At 26.6% G+C, this 19,314-nt stretch overlaps 1 protein-coding gene across 3 annotated transcripts; it reads left to right on the forward strand.

The window, feature by feature from the left end:
* The first annotated feature begins 711 nt into the window (after positions 1 to 711).
* Positions 712 to 19,034, forward strand: LOC119684776 (ATP-dependent 6-phosphofructokinase). 3 transcript variants are annotated; one of them, XM_038098895.1, is made up of 10 exons: positions 712 to 1,214; positions 7,518 to 7,859; positions 7,922 to 8,076; positions 8,367 to 8,475; positions 16,328 to 16,516; positions 16,591 to 16,869; positions 16,935 to 17,098; positions 17,156 to 17,775; positions 17,841 to 18,063; positions 18,126 to 19,034. In XM_038098895.1, the coding sequence occupies exons 1-10, from the start codon at positions 1,068 to 1,070 to the stop codon at positions 18,262 to 18,264; spliced, it is 2,367 nt and encodes a 788-aa protein (XP_037954823.1). In that variant the 5' UTR covers positions 712 to 1,067; the 3' UTR covers positions 18,265 to 19,034. The 3 variants fall into 3 exon arrangements, with proteins under 3 accessions (XP_037954823.1, XP_037954821.1, XP_037954822.1); XM_038098893.1 differs by lacking the exon at positions 8,367 to 8,475 and adding an exon at positions 12,378 to 12,486; XM_038098894.1 differs by lacking the exon at positions 8,367 to 8,475 and adding an exon at positions 13,134 to 13,242.
* The last annotated feature ends 280 nt before the right edge of the window (positions 19,035 to 19,314 follow it).

Below are 19,314 nucleotides of genomic sequence, written 5' to 3' on the forward strand. Positions count from 1 at the left end.
ATCATAATACAATTTATTAATATTATACAGTAATATATATACAATAAATACTATTTGTATTTATTTATTACTAATATTATAATTAAAAATATTATTTTTTTATTTATAATAAATATCATAATATTTTTATAATTATCAAATGTTTATATATATTTTTGAGCTGTTTAATTGGTCAATTAGTGAAATAAAACGCAATTTTTTAAATTATTTTCAAAGAAATATATAAAATAAATTACCATTAAAAAATATATTATATGGAAGAGTTGTAAATATTTATAATTGGCTTAATATAATATATATATAACCATTCAATTCAATTGCTATTTGTTATAGCTCAACACACAACATATTGCACACACATATTTTATTGCACGAAATTGTTGTCAGTGTACTTATTATGCCCAAACGAACAGAACCTCACAGCAGCTGAAAATGCCAGCTGTTTAATGTAAACAAAACGGGCTGAATTTTAGCTGTGAAAATTGTTAAACAAAATAATGAAAATAATTGTTAAATATAATTGTCCATTTAAAATAAATAAATTAATTGCTAGTGCTTTAAATGGACATAATGATTATTAATTTCCTTTATATTTTCATTGATAAATAACCGGTTGTATATCCAGTGAAAATGTTTACGTATACTCTGCCAAGCACAACAAACGCACAGCTGTCAAAATTTTTGTATACTTTGCTGCAATCGATAAAGGTCACCTTGAAACGTCAAAGTGTGTCACCTTGGCGAGTACAGACACACAGTGAGTAGAGTTCTTCCAAATTAAATTTCGCAAAATTTGAGAAAAATTGCAAGAGTTTTTCATTAAAATAAAAACTCCAGCAGTTGGGTGCGTACACATATATCCAGTTACTGTCATAACTGAAAAATCTCTTGCGATCAGTACGCAACAAACATTTGCTTTGTTTGTTGGTAGCGAGCAGTGTGAGAAGTGTGTGTTAAATACTCAATACGTTATAACGGAGTCTTGTTTAAAATATTTTAAATCTATTTATTCATTATTAAGCATTATTGCTATTACTGTATAAAAGTGTAGAAAGTGCTTTATAAAAATGCCGACTGAATTGAAGCAACGTTTTATTGAGCGCGGGTCTCATAAGGACAAAGGACTTGCCGTTTTCACCAGTGGTGGTGATTCACAGGGTATGAATGCCGCCGTACGTGCCTGTGTACGTATGGCCATTTATCTAGGATGCAAGGTAAGTTTTATTGCTTATTGCATATATGTATATATTATATTTTAATAAAATTAATGAATTTTTATATAATTTAAAATATAAGTGCTACAAGTTTTTTTTCATTTTTTCTTTTCTTTTTTGGTACTTGAAGAATTTTATTTGTTTTTTGATAAAGTTTTTTAAATGATTTATTTTTAACGAACCGTGACATTGAGTTTATTTTAGTGGTACACATTTTAGTTTCTTAAACGAATGAAAGCATTTCTTCACTCTTATCGTGTAATTAATAAAATATGTATGTATACACACCATGCTTCTACTATGTGCACACATACTTCACACAAATGTATATCAGGCATATAATCGGTATGCGGGGCTTGCTTTGTTGCGGCCGCCCAAGAAAGTGAAATTGTTTATTCGGTGTAATTGAGATGATAAGGCGCTTACAGCAGATTGTTTAATTAAAATCGATATAAATTTTATTTCAATAATCTGTTTAATAGGTTCAAGTGCAAGTCAAATTACATTGTTTATAGAATTTTATTGTTATTCTCACTTTTGAGTGGTTGTTGTATCAATTAATTGATAATAAAAATATTAAATAATTTTTATACAACTCTCATATTTTTAGCTAAAAAAAAATTTATTATTAGCTAATATACACATATATGGTATACTTACCATAATAATATCTCTTTTCGATAATAAATCTATTACACCTTAACGACTTATTATCAGGTGCTAGCATAGAAATTATTCTTATCGGTTCCCTATTTTATCGGTATATGAACTCATGAATAATTTCATGATGTAAATATGTATTATTACAATTTCTTTTTAAATTACATCATAGTTTCATATATTATTAACACAAGCGGACAATAGGCCTAAGTGGTGGATCATTCGGTTTATTGGCTATAACCTAACCATGTTGTTGTTGTTGTAACCCACAGAGATCTATCAAGCAAGTAACAAGAAATAAATTACAACGATGCACACATGGGTTAGGATGTGGGTAGGTGATGGTAGTGTTAAAATGAGGGAATTTGCTTAGGAGTAAGAAGGGATTGGGTACGGGTGGAATTTAAATTGAAGTTAACCAGTATCAAGGTAGAGACATTTTTTTGGTGATGAATTAGAATACGGGTAGGTGATGGTAGTGTGAGACGAGAAGAGATTGTTTAATATTAAAAATGTATTCGGTATGTGATCAATCTATAAAAGACAAAGATATAAGAAAGAAAGCATCAGGAAAAAGCTTTGTTCATATATAAGCAAGTTCTACGTAACGATCCTCGGAATATATGGGCAACTTATGGCATTGTTGGTGCAGTGCTTGTCCATAAAGGTTGTATTATTGAAGCAAGAGATATATTTGCACAAGTGCGAGAAGCTACTGCTGAGTTCTCTGACGTTTGGTTAAATATATTTTATATTGTCTTCTATATAAAAGTGAAATTTCTCTTTCTTACGTCGTCGTTATTGTTCTTACAATGTTCTAAAAATAAATAGACAAGACATTAACTTGAGTTCGGATTGGAAAAAAGAACTGACTGGTAATATATATGGGAAAAAAGGAAACAAAATTGGGTATTTGAATGGCAATTCGAATATAACACGCATAAATGTGAAAAATTATAGTCACCTCAGTTGGACGCAGTAATAAGTCAATGTTATGCAAATACCTAGAGTTGAGGCACACATTCTAGAAAGACGTGATAAGTAACTTTCTGACTGGTATAATGAAGAAGACTTGTCACATCCCTGGAAAAATACTTTTTATTTTTTTCCTTTTTCTCAATAAAACAAGTTTTCTTTTGTATATAAAAACGATTCATTTTATCAGAAAACTAAGAGGTCTATTTATTTAGTCATAGGGGTTTTTTTTAATTATAAATCCCATTGTGATGTTATATATCCATAAAAAGTATATTTTAAAAATATTTTTATTAGCAATAAATCAATTATTTAAGTAGGCTTTGTAATTGTTTAAAATGATAGTCCATTTTATTAAGAAAGGCCATGGAACAGCAAAATTACATTCTAAATGGTTGAAACCGGTTTTACAATGTATTTTGTTATTTTGTTACTAGGCTAAAATATGAAGCTTAAAAATTATTACTAAATTAAAACAATTAAAATATTTTTTCAAATTAAATTAAAACAATTTGAATTAACAAAATTTAATTAATTTAAAATAAATTAAATTAAAACAATTTGAATTCAATAAATTTTAATTAATTTAAATAAAATTAAGTTAAAACAATTTAAATAAAATAAAACTATTTAATTTAAATAAAATTTAGTTTAATTAATTTAAAATAAATTGCATTATATGTCCTTCGTCATTAGACTTAAAATTAAACGTATTATATTAAATTAAATATAATAATTAAATTAAATTATATTTCTAAAGATAACTTTGAAAATTCAATTTATTATATTAGATTAAATTTATTATAAATTTAAATTATATTTCTTTTTTCATAATTCAGTTTAAAAATTAAATTTATTATGTTAATTTAAATTTAAAATAAATAGAAAATAAAATAAAATTTTGAAACAAATTTAAATTTAATTTAAATAAATTAATTGAATTAAGTTAATCTTAATGTCTAAATGGCAACAAGATAACTTGTTTTTAAATTGAATGAATATATGTGGTCTTTGAATATAATTAAATATTTCAAAACTCCTTAAATAATTTTTAAATTTTTTAGATTAATTTTTAATATATTTTTAGTATCAGGAATTAAACATTAACAAAATTTTTTTATAATTATGTACTTAACAATTATAATAATATTTATATTATATATTTATATTTATTTATATAATTATATTTATTATATTGAAGGTATAATAGAACATATATTAAGAATTCTTATATAATAACTAACAACAAATATATACATAATGCTTTTATGTAAAATAATCATTAATACATTTTGCAATAATAAATTAATTATCTTAGAAGTGAAATTATTCAAATGCATTGGTGTTAAAAATTATTCAATGAATTGGTATTAATAAATCATATTTATCATGGCATATATACATATACGTTATTCTATTCTATTATTTTATCTTTTAATATAAAATTCATAATAAATATATACATATTTATTTATCATTATACATATATAAATATTTAAATTAGTTAATCATTTCCTCTTTATAACATTACTCATACATTTTTACTTTGAATCTATTTTACTCGTATGTCCATTAAAACTGGTCGAAAAATGTTATCGTATTTTTTTTATTTTTTGCGACGAATTTGTAATTAAATACAATTAGTAAACAATATATAAAAAAAATCATTGGACAATGCCTTTTTATAGTTTAGTTTTCGGTTTCTTTATTTGTATTAATTTAACCAATATATATTTTTTTATTATTTATTGTATTTATGTGCTTAATTTTTATTTAGTTTGTATAGTTTATTTTTTATTACTTTTTTATTGGCAGGCGACATCTGCTTTTATATAAATTGAGGCAAAAGCAATTAAAATTTGATATCATGTTAATATATTTAAGTTTGTATATAGGTTTGTATTAGATTTATATATATGTACATATATATACAAAGATTAGTAAATAAAGGCCTGCGAAAAATCCTAGAAATATGGTGGCCTAACCACATATCAAATGCATAAGTTTTTCTCCAAACAAATCAGAAAGCTACTGTAACCGAAATAAAAATGCGAAAATGGAATTATATAGGAATTGGATACTATCCGACGACCAAATAAATATATTCCACCACAAGCTTTCACAAAGTAGCAGATGCCCTGGTGTACCCGCTTTAACTTGGAGAAAGACAAAGAGAATGACAGAAGCGCACTACACATGGAACGATGTATGCACAGAAGCACCTAACAAAGTGCGGTTTAAAATAATATATGGTATATATATATATATATATATATATATAATATGTTATACATACATAAATATTATTACATATATAATATGTTATAAAATTTGTATACTATTATTTTATAATATTTGTTATAAAATTAACAATTTTGCATTGATATATTATATTATAGTAGGAAATTATCGATATCAATAATATATTTATTAAATAAATATATAAATTAATATATATATATAAATAAATATATATGTTTATTAAATAAATATAAATTTTATTTACATCATTTTTTAACAATTTATTTATAATTTTTATTTATACAATTTATAATTTATATAATTTATATAAAGTACAATTTATTAAGGCAATTTCATAATTTATTTATATAATATAAATACATTATATATTATTTGAATTTTAATGAACTCTATATGTTTAAATATATATATGAAAGATTTATAAAGCATTTTTTTGAAGTTTTATACTATACTACAACTTCTTTATACAACTTCTTTAAAAAGCGTAAGCTAAAAAATATAAAATATTAAAAAAAAATATTTAAAAATAATTTGTTTTTGCATTTAATTGAACTTTTTTTAACATGTGAAATATCACCAAATGTCTAGCAACATGTGTCTAACATTCTGGCACTATGCTGCCAAATATTCTGCTATCAGAGAACGATTATTGATTCGATAAAAGTATTTAGACATTTATTAAATAAAATATTGAGGTTTTTAAACTTTCAAAATTTAATTAAATTATAAAAAATATAAGGTGTATAATTTTATTTACTATAAATCTCCTTATTATTATGCTTGCAAGAAAATATGGAGGGAAACTTTAACATTGGAAGAATTCGAAACATAGAAGAATTGTCTATCTTAATGTGGCTTTTTTCTATGTTTGAGACATTTAGTTGCAAAAGTACTGTTAACATCGAAGTTACATATAGTGACTACATTAATAGAGTAGAAATTCTTTAATATTTTAATTAGAATCTAAAGAACAAATCGAACAATACATTAATAGAGTAGAAATTCTTTAATATTTTAATTAGAATGTAAAGAACAAACCGAATAATACATTAATAGAGTAGAAATTCTTTAATATTTTATTTAGAATCTAAAGAACAAACCGAATAAAAAGTGTTCACTTAAAACTTACCGCATCGATCTTTACTGTTTCATTTGTTTATATTTAACTATTTATTAACTATAATTAACAGTTAGTGTTTGTTAATATGAAAATTATTTACATTTTTGGCTATTATTTGACTATATTTTCAATATAGCTTACATATTATATACCTACATGTATTTATTTCTGTACACAATACTTTCAATTTAAAGTAAATTAAATTAAAATTGTTGAAAATATTATTTAAATAATTAATTTAGATTTAATTTATACACATCTTTAACGCATCTTTGTTGCAAATAAATTATGATTCTTATAACATAGAATTTCTATAAAATAGTTATAGATAGTTATACCAAGTTTAATAGTTATTTATTTAAATTATAATTCTCATTTATTTTAAATTAAAATTTCTATAAATACACAAATTCGGTTGAAACGTAAATGTATTGTTAATATATTTTTTTTTATTGTATATCGTTTTCTTGTCGTTATATGGATTAAAATCTATATAAGTAAAAAAAATGCAATTTATGACAAATTATCATAAGAGTGAATAATTAATTGTTATTTTACTAGCATTGTTTGTTTATTATTTAAATAATGAAACGTTTTATGAACTTTGAACGTGTTTTATTTTTTCTTAAACAAAACACGAGGTATTTGTTATAAACTTTTATTTTCAATTTCGAATATGTTGAGGACATAATTAAATAGTTTTTTTACGGGTCCCTTTTTTAACACACTCAGCGATATCTCCAGTATTAGCATTGGTCAGATTCCCATCTCTATAAATGCTTCTGGCTAGTTCTAGTTCGACCTTCTACCCACTATTACAAGGTATTGTGGATTTAAAACGGTTTTATTAGCTAATTGAGGAGGAATCGTTTCTCCCTCCACTGCAACAAACTTCAACTTACTTTAAGTGCATATCTTCAATTAGCCTATAATGCTAGTTTATTTGATTAGGTACTCAACTTTGTTGGTTAACTCTAGTTTCAATGAGTTTTAATTGGTTGCATTGGTGTAGAATTGGGTCCATTATATATTTTCGAATCAGTTTATGTGGTACCTAAACGCTAAGTTACTTTTTTTTAAAATAGTTTTATTCCGGTTTCTTAGCATTTGACTTTATCTGTTTATATAAAGTAACTTGACTTCATCTTTTTTGAATTGTTCAATAAATGCCTATAAATTTGTTTTATAAATGTAAGCTAATTTACATTAATTTGTTAATATAATAAACCAGTTTTATATTATAGTTAATGATAATAATGAATAATTTTAATTCTTTTAATTTCCAGGCTTACTTCATACGAGAAGGTTATCAAGGCATGGTCGATGGTGGAGACAATATTGTTGAAGCTAATTGGGCATCCGTGTCTTCAATTATTCATCGTGGTGGTACTGTTATTGGTTCTGCACGTTGTGCCGATTTCCGTGAACGTGCTGGCCGTCTAAAGGCAGCTTGCAATCTTATTCAAAGAGGAATTTCCAATTTAGTTGTGATTGGTGGTGATGGCTCACTTACTGGTGCTAATCTGTTTCGTCAGGAATGGTCCTCTTTGTTAGATGAACTTCTACAAACGGGAAAAATAACTCAAGAGCAAAGGCACAAATTCGATGTTTTGCATATTGTTGGCATGGTATTTACGTTATCTTATAATATATAATTAAAATAAATACTAAAATTGTATTTACTTAATAGGTTGGTTCAATCGATAATGATTTTTGTGGTACTGATATGACTATTGGTACTGATTCAGCTTTGCATCGTATTATTGAAGCTATTGATGCTATTGTTAGTACTGCTTATTCTCATCAACGTACATTTATTATGGAAGTGATGGGTCGTCATTGTGGGTAAGATTATGAATTAATAAGGTTCAAAATTGTGAAAAAAATGTATTAGTTTTATAAATTAGTGGCGGATTCATGTATTAAAGTGGTAATATAATGTGGTATTTTACTCTTAAAGTAAAATTGTGTAGTTTTAAAAGCTACACAAATATGAATTCGCCATTCATTGTGATATTCACCTTTAAAAATTGGCTAAAATGAAAATTTATATTTTGAAATTAATTGAATATGAGAATTTTTGGTTATCATAATGTTTCACTATCACTGCGTTTATTTTCATAATTTATCTGCAGTTACTTGCCTGTAGTCACCGGTATCGTTTCCGAAGCTGACTATGTATTTTGCCCTGAAGCACCTCCACCACTCGATTGGCCAGAAAAGCTATGCAATAAATTAATACAGGCAAGAATTTGTTGTATCTATTCTTTGTGACAATTGTTCTCGATATGTTCTCAAACATTTTTGGCACTACTACGCCACAAGTTTTCATATTTGTTTCATTTCAGCTCTCAAAATTTTATTTAATTTTTAAATAATCCAAATGATTCACGCACCTAAGCATAAAATTGCCTAATGAGTGCTAGTTTCCTTTAAAGTCTATTTTATTTAGCTAATTTATTTGTTTTTTTTTTTCAAACTATAGTCTCATAACCATTGGCTAGATTTCATTTAAGTTGTATATCCAGGCTTAGAAATAATTAATTTATTTTCTATGAAAAGCATTACCTAAACATAAGTTTATACGATAATATGTGTATATTAAATGTATGTAATTGTTAGGTGAATAAGGCATGTTTCAATATGTTGACCAAGTGTACATATATACATTATTTCTAAACAAACCAACAAATTTGTTTATAATAATTTTTTTATGTTATGAAAGTAATTGTTTCTGTACTTATATGTATACTAAAAAATGAAAAAAATATTGCTATTATTTAGTTTTTTAAAGTCCAACTATGAGTGCTTAAACAAAAATATTTTATTTTTACAGATTTTTTTATCTTATATAGATAAATAAAAAATTTATAGGTGCAAGGATACAAAATACAGAATTTAACTCAAACTAAATAATATAGTACATAAAATGTTTCTATATACTTTATTTTAAAGATTCATATTTTAGATTTAGTGAGGATATTATCTGAAGAAAGATAATATTTACCATATGTATATATTATCGTCAATTTACCATATCTAAACTTAACGTTTTTTGTATCTTCTCATTACCTTTAGTAGGTTTTAAAGAAAAGGTTGAATTTTTTTCCATTTGATTTCTTTGCCTTATTCCATGATTTGAATATTTTCTAATGCCAACAAAAATCTTAAATATTTTTTGTCTTCAACAATTTAGTATCTTTATTTCTTAGCAAAAGTATATATCTGAGCAAATATATCTTATTGAAAGTTCGATACTTTCGTAATAGTTATAATATTTATACATCTTAGCAAAAGTATCTTATTGAAAACTCAAATATTTGTCATAGTTTGTAAAAAGTTATTAGCTTTAACCAACTATCAGAAGAATTTATGTTGATAAAGTTGTAGAATTTTTTATAGAGAAATTTGTTTTAAATTCATATAAAAATTTAAATTATTAGATTTTAATAAATATTAAAAGCATCAATAAATCTAGCTAATTCGATAGCAACTAGGTATCCTAAAAGTTCCAAACAGCACTCTAAAGAAGATTTTTCAAACATCTCTGGTATGTCAGAAAGTATGGTATATATACTTGAGATACTCTACAATAAAAAAAAAAATACTTTGCAATAAAAAAGAGATACTTCACAATAAAAAAAGAGATACTTAACAATAAAAACAGATGTAGATTATTAGGTTCTTCCAGTGTAGATCAAATGAGGCGCACCGATCGATAGAAAGTAAAGGCGATAGCTGTTTACTGTTAACAGTTCCATTACACCACAATTCACAATACGATAGCAAACAGAAAATGGAAACATCTTGCCATGAATATTAAACATATATGCTAGTATATATTATTTTGCTTACAGGTAATATTCTTTATGACCTAGTTTGAAAGAAACATAATGAATGACGTTGATAAAATGTATACAAAAAAAAATATTGTAATTCATTATACTCTAGATAATATAAACAATTAGTTCCAAAGATTGCTTATATCAACCGATAATGTAAAAAACGGTAGTTTATATTGTACGTATATATATTATATATATATGTACCTATCATTCTTGCAAACGAACTTTGAAAAAACATACAAACATAACTCTATATTATTAGCTAAAGTAGGAAATTATTTGATAAAATATTAATAAACTTATAAAATAAATAGTAAATTAAATTATTATCAAGTAAAAAAGTTTTGAGGCAGGATTTTCTATGCTTTATATCTAAAGATTACAGTGACGATAAATGTTTCGACTACTGCAAAGTCCGAATAATTCGAAAAGTGTTCGAATTATTGAGAGTATACTTTGCTTTGAAAAAATTTGGCTTTGTTGTTATAGTTCGAGTAGTTTCTCAGTACGTAGGGAAAGCGTGCTTGATTTGTTATACTTCCGAACAATTAAACGATGAAAACTGCATAGTAGTGATAATGAGTAGCCCTGAGGTATAGACCAGTTTGTTTTTAAACTAAATTTAGTTACTTAGCTCTTGTTTTATATATATATTTGTTGTATGCAAGTGTTTCTTTCAAACTAGGCTTCAGAAGTAAACAGTTTCTCTGCAGAGTATTTCCGATTCAAGCTACATACATACCTTACGGTATAAACCTTGGATTAAAGAAACGAGGGAAGAAATGTACATAAGGGTAAGGTGCATTGTCGGTATAGATATAGAGTGCCAAAAAAATCTACCTTGAAAAACGAATAGTCTTCGAACCCTTCAAAAGCATTTCATTATAACAACTTAGGTTATATATCAGTTTTTAGTCCACTACTTTTTTGTTGTGATGCTTATATTTTTCTTTTAATTTCTGGTTAATTAAGTTTTTTTCTGCTGCTTATGTATAACAGTTTTTTTAACAAAAATTGCACTAATTTGTTACAACTTATTAGTGTTAAGTAGTGCTTCAAAGTATTTGAGTTTTATGGTGCTCAAACAGATCGATTTCATTCGAATTCGAGAATTTGGATCGTATACTTCCAAATAATTGAAAACACTCGAACCGCTTAAAGAAAATAGAATTAGGTATTTAGCTTCAAAGGATGATTGCAAGAAAATTATGCTTACTAGAAGAAAAATTCTTTAGTGAAAATTGTTCACCAAATTTAATTTATATATTGTCTCCAAGAACAGTTGGGTCTACGCCCTCGAACCACACTTCACAAGCGACACCCAAGTAACTTTTTATACCTCCCAATGGCACTTCCTAAGCAGGCCCCAGGAAGTTACAACTACTACTATTATATGGAAAATTGAACAAAAAATAAAAAGTTTTGAGATAAATGAGGTCTTTTGCAAAAATAATCGAAAACTAATCATACTATTGGAGACTTACAGGCCAAATATATATAGACGATGATATATGAAAACGAAAATATATATTACTTAAATTCTATGATGACATCACGCACACTGCGTTAACCCAGAATTCTCAAAAAATACGACATACAGGCAGACCTAAAATAACCTAGAGGAAAACAATACTTCATGAAACTTGTAAATCGTTTAATGAATTATGATAAATAGCACGAAATAGAAATTCTTGGAAAACTTTTGTTGAGTCCTTAAGCTCCTAATGGAGTTTGAAATAATAGAAAATCATACTTTTAAAAGAACTGTATAAAAAATGATTAGAGTATATTTTATTATTTTAATATATATTATTGTATTTATATAAATTATTTTATATTAAATTGCCTAATTTTTTTATAATGCAATATAATGCAATATAATGTCAGCTTAGCTTTCGAACCCATTTAATTAGAACGATATTGTAGACATCATATAAAAGTATGTAGAATGGACTAAAAACTGATGTATAACTTAAGTTATTGACTTGAAAAGTTTTTAAGATGTTAGATCGTATCTTGACTAAATATTTTTTCAAGTGAACATTTTTTTGGTATCCTATCTATCTTCTTTCCCTAACATGATTGTTCTCACTCGCTTCTTTGACTGAGGTATAATTTTCCAAAATTATGTCGTATGAGTCGAAGTTACTCTGTATAATTTACGAAAAACTTAAAAAAAAATATTTAAACAAAACATTTTTTATTTAATTTTTTTTACTTAAAGGAATATGTCCCGTTTTAAAGTTGCCAATTTTTATATATGATTTGAATTGTTAAATTAAAAATGCTTGTTTTTTACAGTTATTTGGCTCTTGTAGCTGGTTTATCAAGTGAAGCTGATTATATTTTTATACCTGAAGCTCCACCTAAAACCGATTGGCCCGAAAGAATTTGTCAGCAATTAAGTCAGGCAAGAAGAAACGGAATTCACAAAATTTAAAAAAAAATTCATTATTTTAAATTGGTTATAGTAAAATATAATTTTATAATTAAGTGAGATTTTTTTTTTACATCATTGGCTGCCTTTTTTAAAATGTATTGTATTTGCTTTTATATGCTGACTTTAATTATTTTCAGTTTTTCAGCTGAAATCATCATTGAACACAAAAATCATCTTCGTCGCACTCAAGTTTACACAAAAATCGTCTATTCGCACTCATTTGTATGATCATTAAAAGATTACAAATATTCTGTAATACAGTGTTTTCGTATAATTGTGATATAGTGTTTCGATTTTCATATAGCCGTTAATAGGGATCCTATATATAAATATTTCTTTTACCAAATTACCCCAAGGTAATATCTATATATGTATATGTTTTATATACCAGTATTGTGTATATTTGTATACGTTTTTAACATTCTTTTGTTTTGTTTCTAATTTTCTATCTATCGTTTCGTAATCTATCTATATATCTAGTGTTTATCTAAAATTTTTTTTTGTATTTGGTAATCTAACGTACATATACTTTAGCTACATAGCAACTCTTCAACTGTGTGCTAATTTTCCACTTAAATGTTTTTAATGTTAAATATTTAATGTTTTTATAATTTTAGTTACTTAGGTATTGCAGCAGCTTTAGCCAGTGAGGCTGATTTTATGTTTATACCCGAATGTCCTGCCGCCATTAATTGGCCCGATAAGTTGTGCAAAAAACTACTGCAGGTCAGAATGCAGTCTCTCTTTACTTTAAAATAATTAATATTGTGCATTTATTTAAACGTTAATTTAAATATTTAATTATATAGAAAATCTAATTAACATATATTGAGCAATATAGTTGTTCTAAAGCTTATGGGTTATATATATTTAATTTTTTTCTTTATATTTGTATTTCAAAACACAAAAAAAAAAACAAAATTTATGGTTTCTAATGCTCTTTATCAGATCTCAAAGCAATTAACATAATTGGCAAATATTGTATGTAAATATGATTTCGATTTAATAATTAATAATTAAATATTTTTGGATTTATCTTGTTCCTTATATATATATATAAAAAATTGGTGTCATAATGGTGTTGTAGTCATTTCATTTGATATTATTTTAGCTTTTCGATGCATGATAACACTTTATTTTTGATTTTGTAATTCTATAGTAAAAGTTCAAAAGTTATTAAAATTTTTAAATATATCGTAAGTCTATAAAATCGTACGATATATATTTGCTAAGTTTTAACGACTTATTGACAATAGGTGTATTCTGGAAAATCAGTTATAGAGCAACATTCATTTATTGATTTCATACATCTTTCAGAGCATATATTGTCTGTTGTCATTCATTGTATTCAATTATATATTTTCGCTTCTATATTTTCATTTTTATCATATGGTCTTATATACAAAGTATATACATAATAATAAATATATCATTTGTAATTTCTTACTCATTGTATAAAAATCATACACTATATATACATATAAGTCATTCATATAGTTGTAATTATTTATATTTTTAGTTCTGTTAAAAATCATTGCTAAACGAGACATACATTAATTGGTTTAACATAAAACTCTCAGCTTACATTATTCTACCGATACACAATCTCATTTATGCAAATTTATTATTTCTCCATCTTTTTATGAAACTTTAAAATTTGAGTCGTTGTTTCATTTTTTGCAAGCATTTATAGAGTCCGAAATAGAGTAAAAACTGTAGAAATTATAAATATATTTTTAATAAAATGTTGTGGTATATACCTATGTTTTAAAAATGAGATTCATATGGGCAAACTAATACAATTTTATGCTTAAAATACATATTTTCAATCGAACTGATATATCCTTTAATACCCGAAAAACCATTACTGCATTTCACTATAATTATTTTTTATATTTCCAATATCGAATGGATATTATATTAAATTTATATAAAAAAATTTTATTGAAGTCAAACCTGGTTGAGTCTGAATGAAATTTTTTTCGAAAAAACAAAACAAATTTCTTTGATGTAGGATAGATAAGTATATAAATTGATATATACAAAATTATGTTTATCATATGTTAGAATATGTTAGATCAAAGTGGTAGACTTGTATACCAAAGCTCACTTCAGCACAAATATTAACCTGTTGTAATATTACGGCTGAGATACAGACCACCTTAAAGGTAATAGTCCGAAACGTCCAACATATAACGTTTCCATTGAAATTGTCGGGTGGTTATTTCCCATTAAAGTAAAAGGGACACAGCCAGCTAAGTGTTCAATCTTGACTATGTTCTTAATTTTAAAGACTGACAGTTTTGTCCGGTCAGTGTAAAATGGGGCTCCAAAGAATTTTAAACTTTTCTTAGAAAATAACACCACCTTCTACATGAGGTGGTGTATAGTTTCCTCCTCATCCGCAATTCCAATAAAAACCGTTAGAGTACAGATCAAATTTTATAATATGCCTTTGTGGTAGTGAGATATTGATCTATGAGCACCAATACCGTGAAATGCCGTATATAGCTATAGCTATAGGTTAGGTTTTATTTTGGCAGTCGGTCAAGTTAACCAACTCGCTTAGACACTGAGGTTCCATTGTGGTATCTTCACTGTCCTTACTAATAAAACTTTAAGTAATAACCCTAATAAAGTACAAAATGTATTTAATTTCCTAATTAAAATTATACCCGCTCTACTAGTAACCAAAACTGGGCATCTACGGAAGAAGTATTTTACTGTTTCGTCTCCTTACTCTTTCACACAACTTTTATAGCATTCATGAGTGGGTACCTCTAGGTTGATGCCATGCTTGCCAAATAGTAAGATATCGGTTATACAAGTTATAATATTATAGATATTCACTTTAGGAGTTTCGGCTATATTTGGCTTTATTTGTCTAGATTCTTTATTTATTCGAGACCTGTTGGTCACTTAAATGAATTTTTGGACTTTCGTCTGTGCCTAGTTTAAGATTAATTTACCATCTGGCTAATTAGTCTGATATTGCAGTTTGCTCTCATAGTCACCCGGAACCCATATCTAATATATCTTGAATACAATGCTGGTTTCATATAGAGCTGCCAGCTAGTACTGAGCAATAATTTTTTTCAAATAGTTTAAATGCCTCTCATTTACATTTATTATTATTAAGCTCTTATTGTAAACAAATCCATTCACAAATGAATTTTTATATCATACCCATTCCCCAGTGCACCCATTTTACAAATATGTAATAATTAATAATAATTAAAATATCTTTAGTAATCATTATCTATATTATGTATTGTGTATTTATCAGTTTAGCTTTCTATTTAAAGTCCAGTAATTTATTACATTTCGTAATTAATTCACTATTTTTAATGTAGTCAACTATATACATACATACATACATATATATAATAACCATGCAAGAGTAACTCGTAATTATTTAATGGGTTTTTTTTTATTTAATAAGGGTATTAAGTTAAAGAAATTCGTACATAACAATATCTTCACCATATAGATAATTGATATAAATTACTCTTGTGAATCACACATATAGATTAAAAGACCCTGATCAAGGTTTCGTACTTAACATAATTAGTTAGTACTAATAATACCGATTTTATTATAGAAAAAGTTTCGATTTTTAAATATTCTTTAAACTTATAGTGAATATAACACAGGATTTATGTTTAAAAAAAATGTATTGCAAAAAAATGAAATAATGAAGCTTAAAATTGTTACATATATATGTTTATATTAATAAACAAAAAAAAATAAATAATAAATATATTAATAAAATTAAATACATTTTTTAATCTTTATAAAATAAAATAAACAGGAGCGTAATGCAGGTCAACGCTTAAATATTATTATCGTCGCTGAAGGTGCTATCGATCGTGAAGGTAAACCTATTACAGCTGAAGATGTGAAGAAAGTTGTGGTGGATAGATTACAACAAGATACTCGTATCACTGTTTTGGGTCATGTACAACGTGGTGGTAACCCTAGCGCATTTGATCGTGTTTTGGTAAATAAACTAAGATATGCACATAAAAAAAGCAATAAAAATATTTAATTAAACATGTTTTTTAATTATCTTAGGGTTGTCGTATGGGTGCTGAAGCTACTTTAGCGCTTATGGAAGCCACACCTGATACTGTACCAGTTGTCGTTTCGTTGGATGGTAATCAAGCTGTACGTGTACCACTAATGGAGTGTGTTGAACGTACAAAAGCTGTTGCTGCAGCCATGGCTGAAAAGAATTGGGAATTGGCTGTAAAATTGCGTGGCCGCTCTTTTGAACGTAATTTGGAAACTTACAAAATGTTGACTCGTTTGAAGCCACCAAAGGAATCATTTGATGCTGAAGGTAGAGGAGTGGTAAGTTCATTATATTATTATATATAATTTAGTCATATTTTAACTAATATTAATTTGAAATATAGGAAGGTTATCGTCTTGCCGTTATGCATATTGGTGCTCCAGCATGTGGTATGAATGCTGCTGTACGTAGTTTTGTGCGTAATTGCATTTATCGTGGTGACACAGTATTTGGCATACATGATGGCATTGAAGGTTTAATTGCTGGCAATATTAAAGAAATGGGCTGGTAGATTATTCTCTAATATAAATTATTTCTTTTATTATTAATATTAATATATTTTAGGTCCGATGTAACTGGTTGGGTAGGACAAGGTGGTGCTTTTCTTGGTACGAAACGTACACTCCCAGAAGGCAAATTTAAGCAAATTGCTGCTCGTCTTAAAGAATTTAGAATTCAGGGTTTGCTTGTTATTGGTGGCTTTGAATCATATCATGCACTTGGACAAATTTCTGATCAACGTGCCAATTATCCAGAGTTTTGTATACCATTAGTTGTTATACCATCAACAATTTCGAATAATGTTCCTGGCACTGAGTTCTCACTTGGTTGTGATACTGGCTTAAATGAAATCACTGAAATTTGTGATCGTATACGTCAATCTGCACAGGGTACTAAACGTCGCGTTTTTGTTATTGAAACTATGGGTGGCTATTGTGGTTACTTGGCAACATTAGCTGGTTTGGCTGGTGGTGCTGATGCTGCCTATATTTATGAAGAGAAGTTCTCTATTAAAGATTTGCAGCAGGATGTTTATCATATGGCCTCAAAAATGGCAGAAGGTGTACAACGTGGTCTTATCTTGCGCAATGAGAAAGCATCTGAGAATTATAACACCGATTTTATACACCGCTTATATTCAGAAGAGGGCAAAGGATTATTCTCTTGCCGTATGAATATTTTAGGTATGTCTCTCAAAAATTTTTCTTTAATTGTTTAGCTTTAATAACTAATTTCTATATTTGTATAGGTCATATGCAACAAGGTGGCTCACCAACACCATTTGATCGTAATATGGGCACAAAAATGGCAGCTAAATGTGTTGATTGGATAATTGATCAATTCAAAAAGAATACTAGACCTGATGGTACAATTAAATGTGAAACTAACGATTCTGCTTGCCTGCTCGGTATTGTACGTCGTCAATATAGATTCACTCCATTGGCAGATTTAATTGCTGAAACTAATTTCGAGTAATTATAAGAAATGCTTTTTTGTTTCTTTTTTTTTAAATAATGATTTTTTCTAATTTTAGGCAACGTATTCCTAAAGCACAATGGTGGCTTAAATTACGTCCTCTCTTAAGAATCTTAGCTAAGCATGATTCTGCATACGAGGAAGAGGGTATGTACATCACTGTCGAAGAAGAATGTGCTACAGATGCTGTTGCTTAAGCAATAAAGAAAGCTATTGGCATCCCAAAGAGGCAATATATGCCAGTTTTATCAACAAGGACAGTTATAATAAACAAAAAAAAAACATTTATCACAGCACATCTGATGAGTTTTTACGTTTTCAGCATTCGAATTAGATATCTAACATATAGAGTTGAAATAACTTTTAACTCGACTATATTCTAATTTTAAGTTAAAAGAATTCATGCAATTCAACAAATAACAACTAAAACAAAAATAAAAAATATTTTAATTGTTATAAATTCATTTCATAACTCTTTAACTGCACAATAATGTATTTTAGTTTAATTTTATTTATTTTTATTTAGATTTATTTTAAATTTTAAGTTATATTTATGTTTCCTACATATATATTTATTTCTATGATATAATGCGAGATAGAATTGTTTTCGAAATTAAATATTTTTAACGTAGATATATTAGCAAATATATTTTAAATTTTACATTTAAAGCAAAGCTTCAGTTACTATTTATTCGTGCTATATAAAGTATTGACTTTTGTTGTTGAAATTGTTGTAATTGTTAAAACAAAAAAAAAAAAAAAAGAAATGTGCAAAAATATTAATTGGATATTAAAAATAATAAAATCTGAATTTGTGGATTTCACAGAATATTATAGTATTTGTTAAGTTTAACCATCTATTATCGATATGGTTAATTATAAAAGTTCTAATGCCCAAAATATAATATCACAGAGAAGTATTTAAAATTATTTATGTAATAAACTATAACAAATTTGTTGCATGAAAGTAAGTATCTTTTCTTTTAAAATTGAACGTTGAACGTTTCAATAAAATTACTTTAATATAAATTAGTTTGTTTATTTTGTTATTACTTATTCTGCAGTCAAATCTCTAATAGTTTGAGAATGCCGGGCATACATTAATGAGATGGCTAGTTATGTCAATGTTCAACTCACATGGTTTCCTGCACAAAGGGATATCTCGGGTAATTGAAGGGCAGACGAACTTACCAAGGTAGGCACTCTGCTCCCTGACAAACACTTCTCGGTTACACTTCTCAGATATT

Source organism: Teleopsis dalmanni, chromosome 2, assembly GCF_002237135.1.
Source record: "Teleopsis dalmanni isolate 2A chromosome 2, ASM223713v2, whole genome shotgun sequence".
In the NCBI taxonomy this organism is placed as follows: domain Eukaryota; kingdom Metazoa; phylum Arthropoda; class Insecta; order Diptera; family Diopsidae; genus Teleopsis; species Teleopsis dalmanni.